This window comes from Stegodyphus dumicola, chromosome 1, assembly GCF_044657685.1.
Source record: "Stegodyphus dumicola isolate Sdum_Otavi_A_Nest chromosome 1, ASM4465768v1".
NCBI lineage: Eukaryota > Metazoa > Arthropoda > Arachnida > Araneae > Eresidae > Stegodyphus > Stegodyphus dumicola.
The window spans coordinates 107,441,500-107,457,697 of NC_140768.1; the positions used below are offsets into that span (position 1 = coordinate 107,441,500).

Below are 16,198 nucleotides of genomic sequence, written 5' to 3' on the forward strand. Positions count from 1 at the left end.
CATAATTCTTTTAGTTTCATAAGTGTATTGCTATCCATGAATGTTTTATTTTGTTCTTTGAGAATAGCAATAATTAATGGAAAAGGATTTTTTTATCAATGTTATTTAAACTGTGCTATTTCTAAGCCTTGTAAAATGTTTTCTTTTAAGGAAGAGAGTCTTTTTTATACATTATTTTGACACTGTGTTACTTTTCATACAACTAACTTTAGTGCTATTCTATAGTAAAATGACTACAAATCTTTTCTGAGTAAGGTGACCTCATTACAATTTTCTAGTTAGTGCCATAATAAATTGTTTTTCATCAAAGAATTTATTTTAAGTGAAACACGTCACCATGTCATTTTTTGCTACAGGACGTAAACAAGATATGTGTGTTCTAGCAAAAGAACTTGGTGTGAATGTTACAGAACAAATGATAATAGTTGATATTAAGGATGCCATTTTAATGAGTAAGGGATATAATGAAGAGTTCACTAAAGATCTATTTTTTAGCATTATTGCGGAACATAAAGAAATAGAGGAACACGAACATAACGAAAGAAAACAGCGTGAGGAACGCGAATATAACAAAAGGAAAGAGACAGAAGAACGCAAGCATGAGCTTGAGAAATTGAAAATACAAGTAGCTAGTTCAGGTGCTAATCATGATTCCATACCTGCTTTGAAACTCACTGACACAGATATCCCTAAGTTACAATTACAAACTTTAATTCCTCACTTTAATCCAAAAAGTGATGACATGAACCTTTTTCTCACTTTATTTGAAAGGCAACTAACAATTTTGAACATATCTCAAGGGAAATGGGTAGTGTATCTCTTAGGTTTGTTACCTAATGACATTGCAAAACTAACTGCAAAGGAATCCGCTGGTGATGCACAAGATTATGACAACATTAAACAAATTCTCATAAAGTGTTTTAAATTGAGTGCTGAAAAGTTTCGACAGTTATTATCGCAACGTCGCGAAAGTCCTGATAGTACACGGCGAGATTTTTACTTGAATTTGAGAAATTTCTTAGATGGCTGGATTGGCGAATTAAAAGTCAATACTTTTGAGAAGTTAAAGGACTTGATGATATCAGACCAAATCAAAAGACTGATTTCCCTTCTGAGTATAGAAAACATTCTGTGGATCATTGGTCCGAGTGGACTGATCCGCTTCAAATGGCTGATAAATTAGATTTATATGAAGAAGCTAATAACATCAGGAGTAGAAACATCAGTAATAACACTCTAAAGCCGTCTCAACGTAGCGGTCCTAAAAATTATAAAAATAACCCTCAACTTGTTAAAAACTCAGCAACGACTAAAAATCAACGGATTTATGGGAATTGTCTGTGCTGATACTGGCGCTACTCACACTATAGCAGGAGAAACATTATATAAAGTCTTGAAAGAACAAGGATTAGAATTTAAGAAAACTATTATGAAGGTCACTCTTGCCGACGGTATTCAAAGGGACGCAGAGGTCCACACGATCCAGGTAGAGATTCACATTGAAGGAAGATCATTCTGCATAACTTTAGTTGCGCTTCCCTCAGCAAAGGGTTACAGGACACTTTTAGAATTCTAAACCCAATGATCGAACCGAATTTACGTCAGAAGTTGACACTGTACTGTTAACACATTAAAGGCGGGAGTCGTAGTACTACGATTTATCGCGCCTGTAGCTTAAAGCCGGGAGTCGTAGTACCGTGATTTATCTTGATTGTAGCTTAAAGGTGGGAGTCGTAGTACTACGATTTATCTCGACTGTAGCTTAAAGGTGGGAGTCGTAGTAGTATGATTTATCTCGACTGTAGCTTAAAGGTGAGAGTCGTAGTACTACGATTTATCTTGACTGTAGCTTAAAGGCGGGAGTCGTAGTACTAGATTTATCTCTACTGTAGCTTAAAGGGGAAGTTGTAGTACTGTGATTTATCTTGATTGTAGCTTAAAGGCGGCAGTCATAGTACTACGATTTATCTTGACGGTAGCTTAAAGGCGGGAGTCATAGTACTACGATTTATCTCGACTGTAGTTTAAAGGCGGGAGTCATAGTATTACGATTTATCTCGACTGTAGCTTAAAAGCGGGAGTCGTAGTAATACGATTTATCTCGACTGCAGCTTAAAGGCGGGAGTCATATTAGTACGGTTTGCAACCACATTGTGCAATCCATGCGCCACTTTACATTTGTATTTAGTATCTTTTGTGGTTTGAAGCTGTTCGGTTGTTCAAATTCTGCTTACAGCAAATTTTGAAATCCTTCAATATGATTTCACGTGAAAACAAAGATATATATGCGGACGATTTGATGGACATTGAAGAGCCACAACCTGATACATCGAACTCGGCACCACGGACTCCACGATATAAAATTGATCCACCTGGACGTCTTTCGCTAGACATCAAATAGCACAAATTAATTCGGATAGAAAATATAGGCAAAAAGCTATATGCCCAACGAAACTGCGCAGTTTGTGCGGCACATAAAAAAAGAAAGTAGATTTGCTTCAAATGTGAGTTTTGCAATGCACCTCTTCACCGTGGCGAGTATTATCAACATTATCACACTCATAAAAAATACTAGATTCTTCTCATAAATATGTACTTTAAAATATTTTTTGTAATTATTGTTTAGTTCTTTTTTAATATTTCTTTAATTAATTTTAAGAGTTTAAATAAACTTTTTTAAGTCTAAATTTTTTATGATTACACAAAATATCACCCGCTCTAGGACGAAAAACGAGGTGGGGCAGTCGCCATGTTACCTAGCATACTTTCGTCAAGATCCCCCGCCTTTAATGTGTTAAGAGAATGTGAAGAACAACATCTATCAGCTCATCAAATATCACAATTAAATGAATTATTGAGTCAATATTCAACTATTTTCCAACCGGTCATCAGGTGATAAAGTATGGGTCAATTTACATCCCATTAGCAATGCAAAAAACAAAGAAACTTCAAAGTTCATACCAAAGCATGACGGTCCATACTTGGTAATGACATAGAAATCACCTACTTCCTATGTCATTTCAAGCCTTCATAAACCATCAGAACAATTAGGAATGTACCATACGTCTGCACTAACACCTTTCAAAGACTCGTCCACTTCTCTCATTCTTCCGCTGATGAAGAAAGGAAGGTAGGCCGCCAAAAGTTACTTTGCATTCCCGAAATAAGCAAGAACTTGTGGTTCCGGACGGTGCTTCAAAGAGAGGTCCCCTTGCCCAGGAAGCCCTGCCCCCCCCAAAAAAAAAAACAACTGAGATTAGAGAGAATGTTACAAAAGCTCCCAAATCCTGCAGTTCTGTCTCCTTGCCGGGACGTCGGCGGAGCCAGAGGGGGAGTTTGTAACCAATCCTTTAACACTGTTGGACTAACTGTGACAACAAGGCTGCCCTCTGGTGAGTAGCCAGAGAAGTACTTTAGTTAAAGCCAAGTGTCCCACTTGATAGGTTGTACGAGACTCTTGCGTTGTAATTTTTCTTAAAGTTAAATGCAATGTCCGTGTGTAACTTAAACCTGTTAATAAATACTTATTACACTATACAGGACTCTTCTATGAGCCTATCTAAAATTACCCCTTCACAAGTTTTGATTTTTAATTAAATTTGATTTCTTAATTTTTTACAAAATTGACTTAACATTTAAAGAACATAACATGAATATTTTCCTGATTTAAAACATTTCTGTAATTGGAAGTACATATCTATGACCACAAGTCATGAAAATAAAGGTCACATTAAGCATTTTCGATTACACATTCTACATCACATTAGCGTTAGTAACTCTGACAGTTAAAATCCACAATAAATTTTAATTTATATATATATTGGTATTTACATCATACATATTATATTGGTATTTACATCTAGATAAGGAAAAAAGCCTGATTTATTATATTAAAATCAAAGTTCTGTAGTTCAATTACTGTGTGGTCCATATGTGCATTATTTACAATTTTCAAAACAAGCATTTCTTTAAAATTAAAAAAAAAAGTAAAACATTACCTCTTAAATATTATGCCTTACTCTTGCAAGCTAATACTCTACAGCAACAGTAAAAGTAAAATATAACTCATAATTACCTTCTCAAAGGATTCCCGAGTTTCAGGTTCCCCAGGCCACAACTTATGTCTGTCTTTCTTGTCCAACTGAGCATTAAATGGTAGACCAGATGGTGGAGGTGGGAGGGTGAGCTCCACCATAGCTGGGGGGATATAAATGGGATGAGGAGGGATAGGAACAGCCTTACCCCAGCCAAGTTTCATCTCGAAACTCATTATATCCTTTCCTTAAAAACAGAAAGAACATGTTTCAAAAGAAATTAGCAACTGAATCACACTATATTGATAAAGTCATTTCAACGCAAAACAGTAAACAAATACAAAATATTTTTAATGAAAAAATGAAGAATAACATATCTAAGTTGCAGAGTGAAAAATGAGCAGTGAATAAATGTTTGACATCAATAAAAAGTATGATTAGAAATTAAAATCTCATACATTTTCTGATTTAAAAAATGCTGAGTATTAAGCAAAATTTCAACACACACACATATAAAAGGTAATTTAATAATAAAACGCTTGAGCCAGTTAATATGGAATTTTAAGCAATTTACTTGAATTTTTAAGACATGCTTAAGAAAATTCTTAAATGTAAGATAGATTATCCTAACAGAAACAAAGTATGTGTATATATTGAAAGGATCTATTTAAGTAAAAAGTAAAACTTCTGAAAGCTGCATAACCTGATTAAAATTACATAATTTTGCAACATGCCTGGAACCTGCAATTGTTATCATACTACAATATCAATTATAAAAAAAAATTACATATATATTAATCTCCCTAAATCATTGTAAGTCAGTCTTCAAATTATTTTGTACATCTTAAGCAATAACTGTCGGGGAGATAAACGATAAATGATAACACATAGGAATACCTAAAGGAAGATTTAATTGCAGAATAAAAATGTTAGTTGGCATCAGGAAACAAAGAATAAAAATATGCAAAAAATTTTCTTTAAAAAATAAGCATTTCCTGGAGGGAAAATTTTGAATAATTTTCTATTTAATCTCTGGAGAAGGGACTTTGAATTTTTTTCTTTAAAAAATAAGCATTCAAAATTAAAATGACAACATAAAAAGTATTTTAATTATAATTAATCATTAAATATCACATCAATAATTCAAATAATTACTACTTACTAATTAATACATTTTCTGTTTAGTATTCCTCAGAATTTAGAAAAAAATCAAATAATGTGTGTGCATATGTATATTAGAAAAAAAGTTTAAAATAACAAGGATTACCATTCAGGTTTTTCATAGCTCTCTCTCCATCTTTTCTATTCATAAAAGCCACAAACCCACAATTCCGACCCCTTGCACGTTCCTCATCAGAACGTGGCCACATGATTTTCACACTCGCAAGAGGGCCAAAACGACCAAATACTTCACATAACTGTTGCTCTGTCATCTAAAATAAATATTTAATACAGGAATCTGCTTTCAGTATTTCAGGAAACATAAATATCAGCCAAAAAAATATGAAATAGTATCTAAATCTGGTATAATACCATTGCCAAAGCACAGCCAGAATAATCAACAGACAAAAATATTTCACACTTACGTTTCATACTAACTTATGTTGGGAGTACTAAATTTACTTTTGTACATTTTTCTTTGGACATTTTACAGTGTTCCTATCTTATCATAATCTCACTTAACTATCTTCAACAAACAAATACAGTTGCAAGATATTTTGTAATTTTTAAAATATTATATATAATTTAGGTTAGTGCAAAATAGTGGATACACATTATGTCACAATCATAAGATCTTTGCTATGCTTTTTAAGTACAGTACCCACCACTTATTACACTCAGTCGTTTATTTCATTCAATTTGCTGGCACAAAAAAAAAAATAAATAATAATAATAATAATAATAATAATAATAATTAATTACAAAAAAAAAACAAAAATACTAAGCAGAACGAAAATCACAGTTAATTAAATGCAGACTGGTAAAAGACTGATTCTTCAATGCCAGAATATCCTACTTGTACCTATCAAAGCTTTTCGTAGTTCATTCATTTAACATTTAATTTATTGAGGACTATGGCTTTATCATTCAGGTATGTAGTACTTCAATAAAATGAGTTTGACCAATATTTTTCTCCCCCTGTACTGAATTCTTTGTCTATACAGAACTTCTTAACTGGCAGAATTTTCTTATCTTAAGTTTAATATAAAACAATCCTCTAAAGATACTGTAAAAGAGCAAGGGTTAATTCTTGAATACCAGCTGATAGGAGGTGGAAGTGAACTTCTGTATCCCATCTTGGTTTTGACATTCAAAATCTCTTTGACATAGGAAATTATGTTTACAGAAAGTGATTAAAAAATTTCAAGAAATGCTCCTAAGCATTGCCATAAATTAAGTCTTTGAATAGAAATGGTCACTGCAAACAGAAGGAGAAGCATGCAAAGTATTGGTCATGCTTGTAAATGTGAAGTGACAGATTGACAAAACAGACAAAGGGCAATCTTTCTGCTGGCCAAAAACATAAATTTTGATATCTCTGTTATAGGCATTCTTACTGGAAGAAGCATTTCAGCAAACTAAATTTAAACTGGGAGTTTCCAAAACAGTACTGCTCAATTTACCTAAACACAAAATTTTAATTAATGAAGAATTAATAAAAATGCAAATGTCTCAAGGAAGTGCAAAAAAGAGAGAAAATCAAGAGGCACTCTGAAATTCATTTTCTAGCATGATTTCAAGCTATATAAAGATAGCTAGAACTTTTTTCACTAATTTGCTAATTGGTAGGAGATAATTTTATATCAATTGATGTATGACTGAAGATGTATTGATGTATGACTGCATCAATTGATGTACGAGTTGAAGAAAGAGAAATTCAACACTGTTTGTCAGAAACAGTATGGTGTGAATGAAGAAGCAAATCATCCTGCAACTGACAGATAGATAAAAGATGTTATGCTTGAGCTGCTGATAAATACAAGGCCACACAAAATTTATAATACAGATGAAAGTGAACTGCATTGCAGAACATTATCAGAACACACATTAATATTTACAAGTGAAATAGCAGCTGGTTTAAGTAACTGAAAGAATGTTTTACTGAGTTATTAATGTGCAATATGGATCTAAAAATTAAGAAGACAGCAGAAATCCTCAGTGTTTGCAGGGAGTCGCAAATTTACTTCTACCTTAACTACAGCAACAAGACCCCATTAGTGACATATTTATTTTTACTAGCTTTCATTTGAAATGGGACAGTGAATCGAAAAATGCAAAAATCGCTTTACTGATTAGATAACAGTGCAAAAAACTAAGATTAAGGATTAATTGGATTTAAATAAACTAAAGTGAGGACCTTCTGAGTAAAATGTGGCATCACCCTTATTCAATACTGCCACTGGATCTCACAATCTGGTGATAGGGTTTGTTTGTCAAAAATGGTCAAAGGGAACACACCTTTAATTCTTTCATATTCAAGCACAGATCCAGATGCACATTCTTGAAAATGCATTTACAACTATCTGGTCATAATGAAAATTTTCTATCAAAAAACGTTTTTAAAAATTGGGGGGGGGTGAAGGGAACCTGAAAGCAGCACTTTTAGTGCAGGCAGTAATCACCACCTAAATCTATGATTTTCTGTAAACATTATTGGTAGTTTTTCAAAGCCTTCAGCCCAGAAACTTGGTGGCTGCAGGTTCAAAAACAGGTCAACATTTTTTTTTTTTTTTTTTTTTTTTTTTTTTTTTTTTTTTGTTCCTATAGCAAATTATAGACCAGCTTCCCCTATGTAAGAAGAGGGAAAAGTTGTTGATTTGGTTGGGTAACAACTGTTATACTGGGATATTTCTCTTGAATGACTTGATTTTCAAACTTTTACTTTAATAACTTACTGCATTTCCCCCTTATATTCACTTTATATGATTTCTTCCTTACTAATTGATATAGCTTTATATCAATAGACAATTATCGATTTTACTATTTTATTAGCCTAGAAAGGCTATTGGTCTCGAAACAGCATTTATCGAAATGAATCACTTTTCAAATTGTTGCCACCAAATATTGTCGCCTTGTATTGTATTTAAAGAAATTAAATAATAAAGAATCTGCATGAATGTGTATGCTTCTCACACTGTGAAAAAACTATGGTACCTAAAGCCATTCAATTTTCAATAATGTAGTCCTCCACCTGAACATGGCCACCTGAAAGCCCAACTTTTGAATTTGAATTTGTTTCATTATTTATTTCATATTTTGTAGAACTAACAAATTTTTCATTAAAAAACTCAATGATTTCAAAGTGAGCAGGGGCAACACTGTACAAAATAAAACACTTTTTTTCCTCCAGTGTGCAAGACTATATATTGAAAATTCTATTTGGTTTTGAATTTCTATATTTGGTTTTTATATATTTTTAGCCCAAAGGGGGTGTTACTCAAGTGCTCTCAAAACATATGTGTATGTGTAAATGGGGAAAACACCTCTTTGGGAATAACATAAAGTCTGAAAGCTTTCAGATTTTTATATTACTATTATACTTTAAAAAAAAAAAAAAAAATTTTTTAATGTTTTTATTTTTATCAATGGAATTTTGATTGTGCCAAAAAACTGATGGTGCCTATTCAGCTATTGACTGCCTGATCATAACTGCCCCTTTAAAGTTTCATCAACCACCAGTGGCTCAATAATAACCCAGGTGGGAATTCCCGATTTAAACCATTGCTGAAAAACATGAAGTATAATTTTTATTGTTTTTTTCTTTTAATTACAACTGAAATTTTATTTTAGTTTAGATTAATATTTTTAAAAACACTCACTTTTGGATTCAGATTTCCTAGGTACAGATTTGTAGTACTTGGATCACCTGTATCATAAGACCCATAAGAAGGATATCTATAGTCATCAGCTGAAACAGTACACAGTGGATTTAACAACTTCTTTTATTCTCAATGCAGAATAATTCATGAATATTCATTTACATAATCTAAAACATATGACACACTATCTATATGAGTTAGGTTGCATTAGCATTATTTGGTATATATTTTTATCAAATGCACATGAAAATTGGAAATTTTAACAAAAAGTGGTAAAGCTACAACATGTAATAATGTATATAGCATAGAACAAGAATTAATGTTTGGAACAGCAAGTCACACATAAAATTAGTTTAATTACATACATGAAAAATTCACACATTCCAAAAATTTAATTTGAATGAGCTATTTTCTCATGAATCTTTTCCTTGCAAAAAAAAAGGAAAACAAAATTTTCAAATTTTTAATGATTAAATCACAAATGTTACAGAAAATCCCTAATAATGTATCCCTCTGATTCCATTAAAATATTAAAAATTAACTATATGCCTTGACTATTGCAGACTGAAACATTTCCAGAATGCAAATCAATAGCAAGATGAATATAATTTAAGTATCAAAATAATGTTCTGGTTGTGAAACCAAACCGTGTCAAACCACAGTTTCATATTTAACAGCTCATGTTTGTACCAACTATATTACTATATTGCTTTTACATTTCATTACAAATGGTTGATACCTTTACAAAAATAAATCTTACAGAGAGGACCTTTTTTTTTTTTTTTTTTTTTAAAGGGGGGGGGGCTACTTTTGCCTCACATGCAAAAGTGGTTCAGCATTATACATAAAAGTTCTGAAATGTACCCTGACAAAGTCTCTAAAAAGTAACCAACTTCTAATTTCTAAGAAGTATCCCATTGTAAAACCCCTAAAATGCATCTTTAGAATCAAGATTTCTACATACCACAAATTTTCTGGATCTTTGTTTACATTTTCTCCTTTCTGTTTTTTGTACTAAATTTGGTTTGTTTCTACATAAACAACTAACCAAACCATACCTTAACAATTATTTAAGCAGAATTTGAATACAAATGACATACAATGTTTTTCAGAAAATAAAAAAACTCTCATATAAAAATGCATCGAAATACTTTAAGCAAATGTGTGCGTCTGTGCATATATATATATATCCATCAGTGAAAATATTTTTTTTCAGTAACATTTACTGCCAAAATGAAAGAATAAGTACATAAACCAATGCTAATTTTACTATTATATTCTATGTAGGTGCTAAAGAGTTAATAACATTACTAGAAGTATATGAAAACTACTAGAATTGAAGTTTTGGATTTATTCAAAGAAAATTTCTCATATTCTTCAGAATCTTGCTACCACATTTTCTTGTCTAATGCAAGTGCAATTTTTACAAATTTATCTGCGATTTATGTGAACAAGTTTGTTCATGATGCACAGTATAAACATATCAGCTATAAGGCGTGTTTAAGCTGGAACTCAGCACCTGAAAAGTTGTGGATAAATACTTTCCACATGTTAACGACATAAAATTCAAAATAAAAGACAGCAATACTTTAATGTACACTGATTAATCATTAAAGTAATCCTTTAATTTTTCTGATTAACCAGTACAATAATCTGTGCTGATTTATCTAAAACCAAAAAATATGCAAAGATTCACAATCTGTATTTACTGTCAAGAGAAAGGAAGGAAAAAAGAGAGAGGATATATAGGATATACCAAGAAAATGTTAAAAAAAACTCTTTAATAGAAATATGTTATAGCATGTTTTTATTTAAAAAAATTCTCTGCATACCTGCATAAGAAAAAAATTATGTGCTCAGTTTTCTAAAAACTGAAATTTTGCTTGCTTACTTAAATGAGCACTGATCACAAGCATTTCTGGATTATGAAAATTCAACTACATATGTATTGCACATTTAAAAAATCAACAATGAAATGAGGATAATACAGGGTGTTATAAATGAACAGTGCAGTTTTAAAAATTAATAATAAATCAATGTATTATCTTACCCATGGTAAAACCTACACTGTAAGTTTTGGCAACTGTCCAAGTTTCTCATATGCTACCCCGTCTTCGCTTGTCATGTCTACTGTGCAGCTGCTGAGTCAATTTCCAAGATGGTGCCGCAACAGGAAAAGGCTTCCTGTGTGCTACATTTTGAGGTGTCCAGATCTGCGGTTTCAATGCAACGTGAGTTTCGTGCACATTTTCTGTGCAATGTCCCATGAGAAAAAAACATGGCCCATTTTTCTTTGAAGAAGAAACTGTGATCAGTGACTCATTCCTACACAGGTTAGAAACGTGGTTGTTAGCCTAGTTGAACACCAGTTATTTTGCAACTGGGCAGTGCTCCACCCCACTTTCACAGGAATGTACGAAAGCTTCTTAATTGTGTTTTTTGCCAGTGCTGGATAGGATGTGCTCCAACAGCAGACAACAACCTTCTCTGCTAGCACCTCTTTCGATGGATTTAACACCATTCAATTTCTTCCTTGGGTATTTGTCAAAGGTGGAATTTATGTACTGCGAATGCCTGTGTTCCCTGAGAAAGTTTGTGATTGGCTAAAGCAAGCACTGCACTGTCATTGCGGATGTGCTACAGCTACACCCAGTACTGCGCAGATGTGTGCTGTGTGACCAAGGGTGCACATATTGAAGGACTATGATTAATTCATCAAAAAATTAGACAGTTGCCACTGTTTCTGCAGTAAGATTTGCCCCTACAAATTTATTATTAATTTTTAAAACTACACCATTCATTCATAAACACCATGTATATCAGAGATGACTAATTTCTCTGTGTGTATACAGCAGCATACTTCATATAAGAAATGAAAAAAAAATTTTATTCACTGCATTCTCACTCAAATGTGGATCAAAGGAAGAAAATTACCTAATCTTATTTGCGTTTCAACAGGTTCAACAGGTCTGCCAACTTTCACTTGCTCTTTGACAACATTTTTTAACCTATGTCTTTCTTCTCTTTCTTCTTGGATCCTAAAAGATGTTTTTAAAATTAAAAAAAAAAAAAAAAAAAAAAAATTTTAATATAGATAATACGTTTGCGTAAAATACAAGGGGGGCTATTAATTTTAAGGACTACTCTAATAACACCAGAACAGGTGATGTGAAAAATATTACCTTTTAATATGTTTTAAAGCAATCCCCATCTGCCATAATACACTTCTGTGCTCGGCTGTATAAGTTGTGGAAACAACTTTTAAAGTCCTCTTTCGGAAGGCTCATCAATGTCAACGTCACGTTGCATGACAACACCCACCCCCACATTGCATTCCTAGTGAAGAGGTTTTGGGCCAAGCTTGAGGTCGTGGAGCTGCATCATCCACTATACTCTCCTGACTTGGCCCCACAGACTTCTTTTTGTTTCCCAAACTAAAAACTGTGATGAAAGGAACACGCTTTGTGGCTGTTGAAGACATCAAGAAGAACGTGACATCAACATTGAAGAGCCTTCCAAAAGAGGACTTTAAAAGTTGTTTCCATAACTTATACAGCCGAGCACAGAAGTGTATTATGGCAGATGGGAATTACTTTGAAACATATTAAAAGGTTACGTTTTTCACATCATCTGTTCTGGTGCTATTGCAGCAGTCTCGGAAATTAATAGCCACACCTTGTATATAGTATTTTTAAACAGAACATTTAAGGGTACTTTTTAGCAGAGTGCAGCTTGGTCTAAACATAAATGTTGAAACAAAAACTAATCATAGCGAGAAATGGCAACCTTGAAAATAAATAGTCATATGAAAAGAATGGCTATTTTATTAAATTCAAAACAAATACAGGAACAAAGGCAAATATGAAAGTATGTAACTATTCTAATTGATAGAATTCTACTACTCACATTCTTGATACCAGATGTAAATAAATTAAATAACTTTCAAAGGAGGAGCACACAAACTTTCCAACGAGCAACTCCTTTGTAAACCTTTCTTTTTGTACATTGCCTTTTCTAGTTCCAAAAGCAGTAAAACACAGTTTTATATTGTAGTTACCTAAATAGTCTTTTATTGGGTGCATAAATATGATTTCACCTTTTCTAATAGATATCTTTAGTAGAACTGCTTGTATGCAACTGAATAAGAGTATGTTTGAAAGGTTTGATAGTAATCTTTAAAACGTGTTTAAAGTATTACTTTTAACGTGTTTAAAGTATAAATAATAATTATTTGTTCCTCGCTGAAAATGTTGAGTTTTATGCCAGAAACAACAGATGTGAAAAGTTTATTACAAAGAAAACTGCAGTGGAAACTTTGCTTTATTACACAGGAAACTGCAGCAGAAACATTCCATTTTTCAGCTCGAAATTTGTGGTGAATATGCTGCATCAAATAATTTGAAAAGACTGGTTCTGATGGTTTAAAAAATAATAGCTTTGATAAATGGCATGGAAAATTGATAAAAAATAATTTCAGTTGCTGCAACTAAGTCAGATAATCAATGCCAAATGTTAAAAAAAAAATAAAGAGTTAATCTATCTGAACAAAGCAATGAAGCAAAAAAATTCAAAATATGCTAAAAGGTATGACCAGGTCATTTTCTAACATTTGCACATAATGTTGCAAAAATAGTCAAAGGATCTTGACACTGCTCCTTCTATTTACCTTTTTTTTTTTTTTTTTTTTTTTTTTTTTTTCATTTATGCAGAATTGACTTTATGGAGAGCAGTTCTTATGAGGATATCAAAAATTGGTTTGATAACTCAACTAATTCAAAAGAAGCAGACTTCTCTCATAGAATTGATTCGTTATCTGTCAAATGGGAAAATGTTGTAGTTTCTAATGGAAAATACTTTACTCATGAAAAATACTTTACTTTACTTAAATAAATGTTTTCTTCATTTTGAAAGCAATCAGATGTCTTTTAATTACTTAAAAAAGGGAAGACTCGTATTTATACAAAACAGCATGATACCTCTCCATGTCTTGAAAGTACTTATTCACAACTCTTCACCATTTGATAATCGAGATATCATGTAATCCATACTGATTCTTTCTTTCTTACTTTTTTTTAAGTACTTCAATAAAAAATAACTGAAAATATTGAAGGTAAAGTTATGGAATTGATATCCATTCTTCCCACTTATTAATAATAATGACATTACACAGCACTACTCACAAACAGGTTACCATAGCTGGATCTTTAGCTAAAATTCTGACTTGTGCCTCGCTAGCCAAAAAGTACCCGTTTAAGACATCTTTGATTTCAGAGTCTGAATAAATAAATATCTTACTTACATACGTAATTCTTCTTTGAAAAGCTCAAGATTGCTTTTTCGCTTTTCTTTTTCTCGCTTTTTGTTCTAAGGAAATATAAAATAGACAAAAAATGTACAGATTCAATATGAAAAACAGCAAAACATTTCATGATAATACTGAAAAAGTGTAAAAAGCAACTTTATTATAAAACTTTAAAATTTAAAAAATCTATTGCACCATTATCTACAATATTTAACTTACACTTCATAAATGTAATAAATTTTAGAACTAAAATATAAATTCATAAAACAATTCAACTAAATGTATCTGATATTTAACCTAGTATTTATCTAGTATAAAATATATCTATATTTAACATGAGTGTACAAAATAATACAAAAATATTAAAGCACAAAAATTTAAATACGAGTTCTTGATATTTAACCTGTCGCTCAATTCTATCAGCTTTCTCTTTGGCAGTTTCTTGCTTCTCTTCGGGCTGCTTTTTAACAACTTCTACTAACTTTGGTGGTTTATATAACTTTCCAGTTTGTACAGTTGGTTTTTCTTCTGCAATTGATAAGGAAATAATATACATATTTCCATTTCAACAACAAAAAGGAAACTAACGTGCATCTTTAGTATATATAAGCAGAGAAAAATGAATTGATTTACAACTGACTTGCTTTTCTTAAATTAATTCAAAGAAAAACAATAATCATGTTAAAAGATTTGCAAGTAATTAATTACATTTTCAAAGTGCACTCTGAAGTTTTGTCCAAATTAAAAAGTGCTGTAGATGATAGTTCATCACCATTCAGATTCTACTGACTGAGTCTCTTGCCCTTCTCCTACTGTCTTTTAAGCACAAGGGAAATGTACAGAATTATCTCATTTATTCCTCTGTGTGATCTTTTATGGTGTGAATGGTTAGTACATTAAGCTGCCGAGAAGCTCCGCGGTTCAAATATTAGAAGGACATTGTTGATTTTTCCCACTGATAATCCTCATAAATTTTTAGTGGTGCTTGAACTACATGATAGCAAGTAATTTACTCATGACTCGCTGGATTTGGATGAATAGGTCTCACACTTCATGCCAGTCACCCTTTTAGGGAAGAAAAAAAGGAATTATCGCATTTCTCCAGATTGCCCTCAGTCTTATGTATATGACATGAGAGTTAACCCTTTGACGCGCACAATATTATTTTTATAATTTTTTAAACTAAAAACTCTAGAAATTGAATATTATGATCCTAGAGACAAATAATATATGAATTAAAAAAATCTACTCTTGCTCATTGTTCTGTGGGTGGTGGTCGCACAGTGAAACCACCACGCATCTAGAACTTTGAAACTTACTGATGTAGTAGAGAAAAAAAACTTACCATTTTCCGCGCACGTTTCCAATAAATAACGAAATTTACGGATTTTAAAAAAATGTATGTAAGAATTGCATTATATATAATTGTTTGACATTATTTTACAAAAAAAAAAAAAAAAAAAAAAAAAAAAAACATCAGAAAAAATTGAAAAATAAACATTTATGTAATTTTTCTATAGCAGTGAAAATATAAGTACCTATATAATAAGGACATTTGGATAAATGGATTTAAAAAATAAAATAAGGATAAAAAAGAACTCAGTTTTTCCTTATTTTATTTTTTAAATAAAAAAAAGAACTTTTTTTTTTTTAATTTTTTTAAATTTCAAAGAACTTTTTTTTTTTTTTTTTTTTTTTTTTTTTGTGTGTGTGTGTGTGTGTGTGTGTAACACTGTTCAAAGCATGTTTTGTCTCTTTGGTACATGCACAGACCCACATTGCACGTTTCACACATACATCTTGTTCTATGAGGTTTCTTCCTTGTGCAACAAAATGTACACTGCCTGGATTTAAATTTCACTGGCATATGTCCAGCGTTATTTAGTTTCTTTTCAACTGGCATAGCAAGTGTATTGATGTCAGAGAAAAGTATTTGGAAAAGAAAGACCTTTTTACTGGGCAGGTGCATGTATTGTTTAGCAATAAAATAACTCTGTGGTTTCAAAGCCCTTTATCTATATCCGGGTAAAAATAAACATTCC

General features: G+C 31.9%; 1 protein-coding gene across 1 annotated transcript in view; it reads right to left on the bottom strand.

Moving 5' to 3' along the window:
- Window positions 1-16,198, bottom strand: part of LOC118205188 (U2 snRNP-associated SURP motif-containing protein) — a 134,258-nt gene that overhangs the window by 81,030 nt on the left and 37,030 nt on the right. Inside the window, exons 5-10 of the mRNA XM_035377485.2 lie at window positions 14,560-14,684; window positions 14,154-14,218; window positions 11,789-11,892; window positions 8,855-8,943; window positions 5,302-5,467; window positions 4,076-4,281 (exon numbers count right to left, since the gene is read on the bottom strand). Coding sequence (XP_035233376.1) covers window positions 4,076-4,281; window positions 5,302-5,467; window positions 8,855-8,943; window positions 11,789-11,892; window positions 14,154-14,218; window positions 14,560-14,684 — 755 coding nt within the window. The remainder of the gene's footprint in view (window positions 1-4,075; window positions 4,282-5,301; window positions 5,468-8,854; window positions 8,944-11,788; window positions 11,893-14,153; window positions 14,219-14,559; window positions 14,685-16,198) is intronic.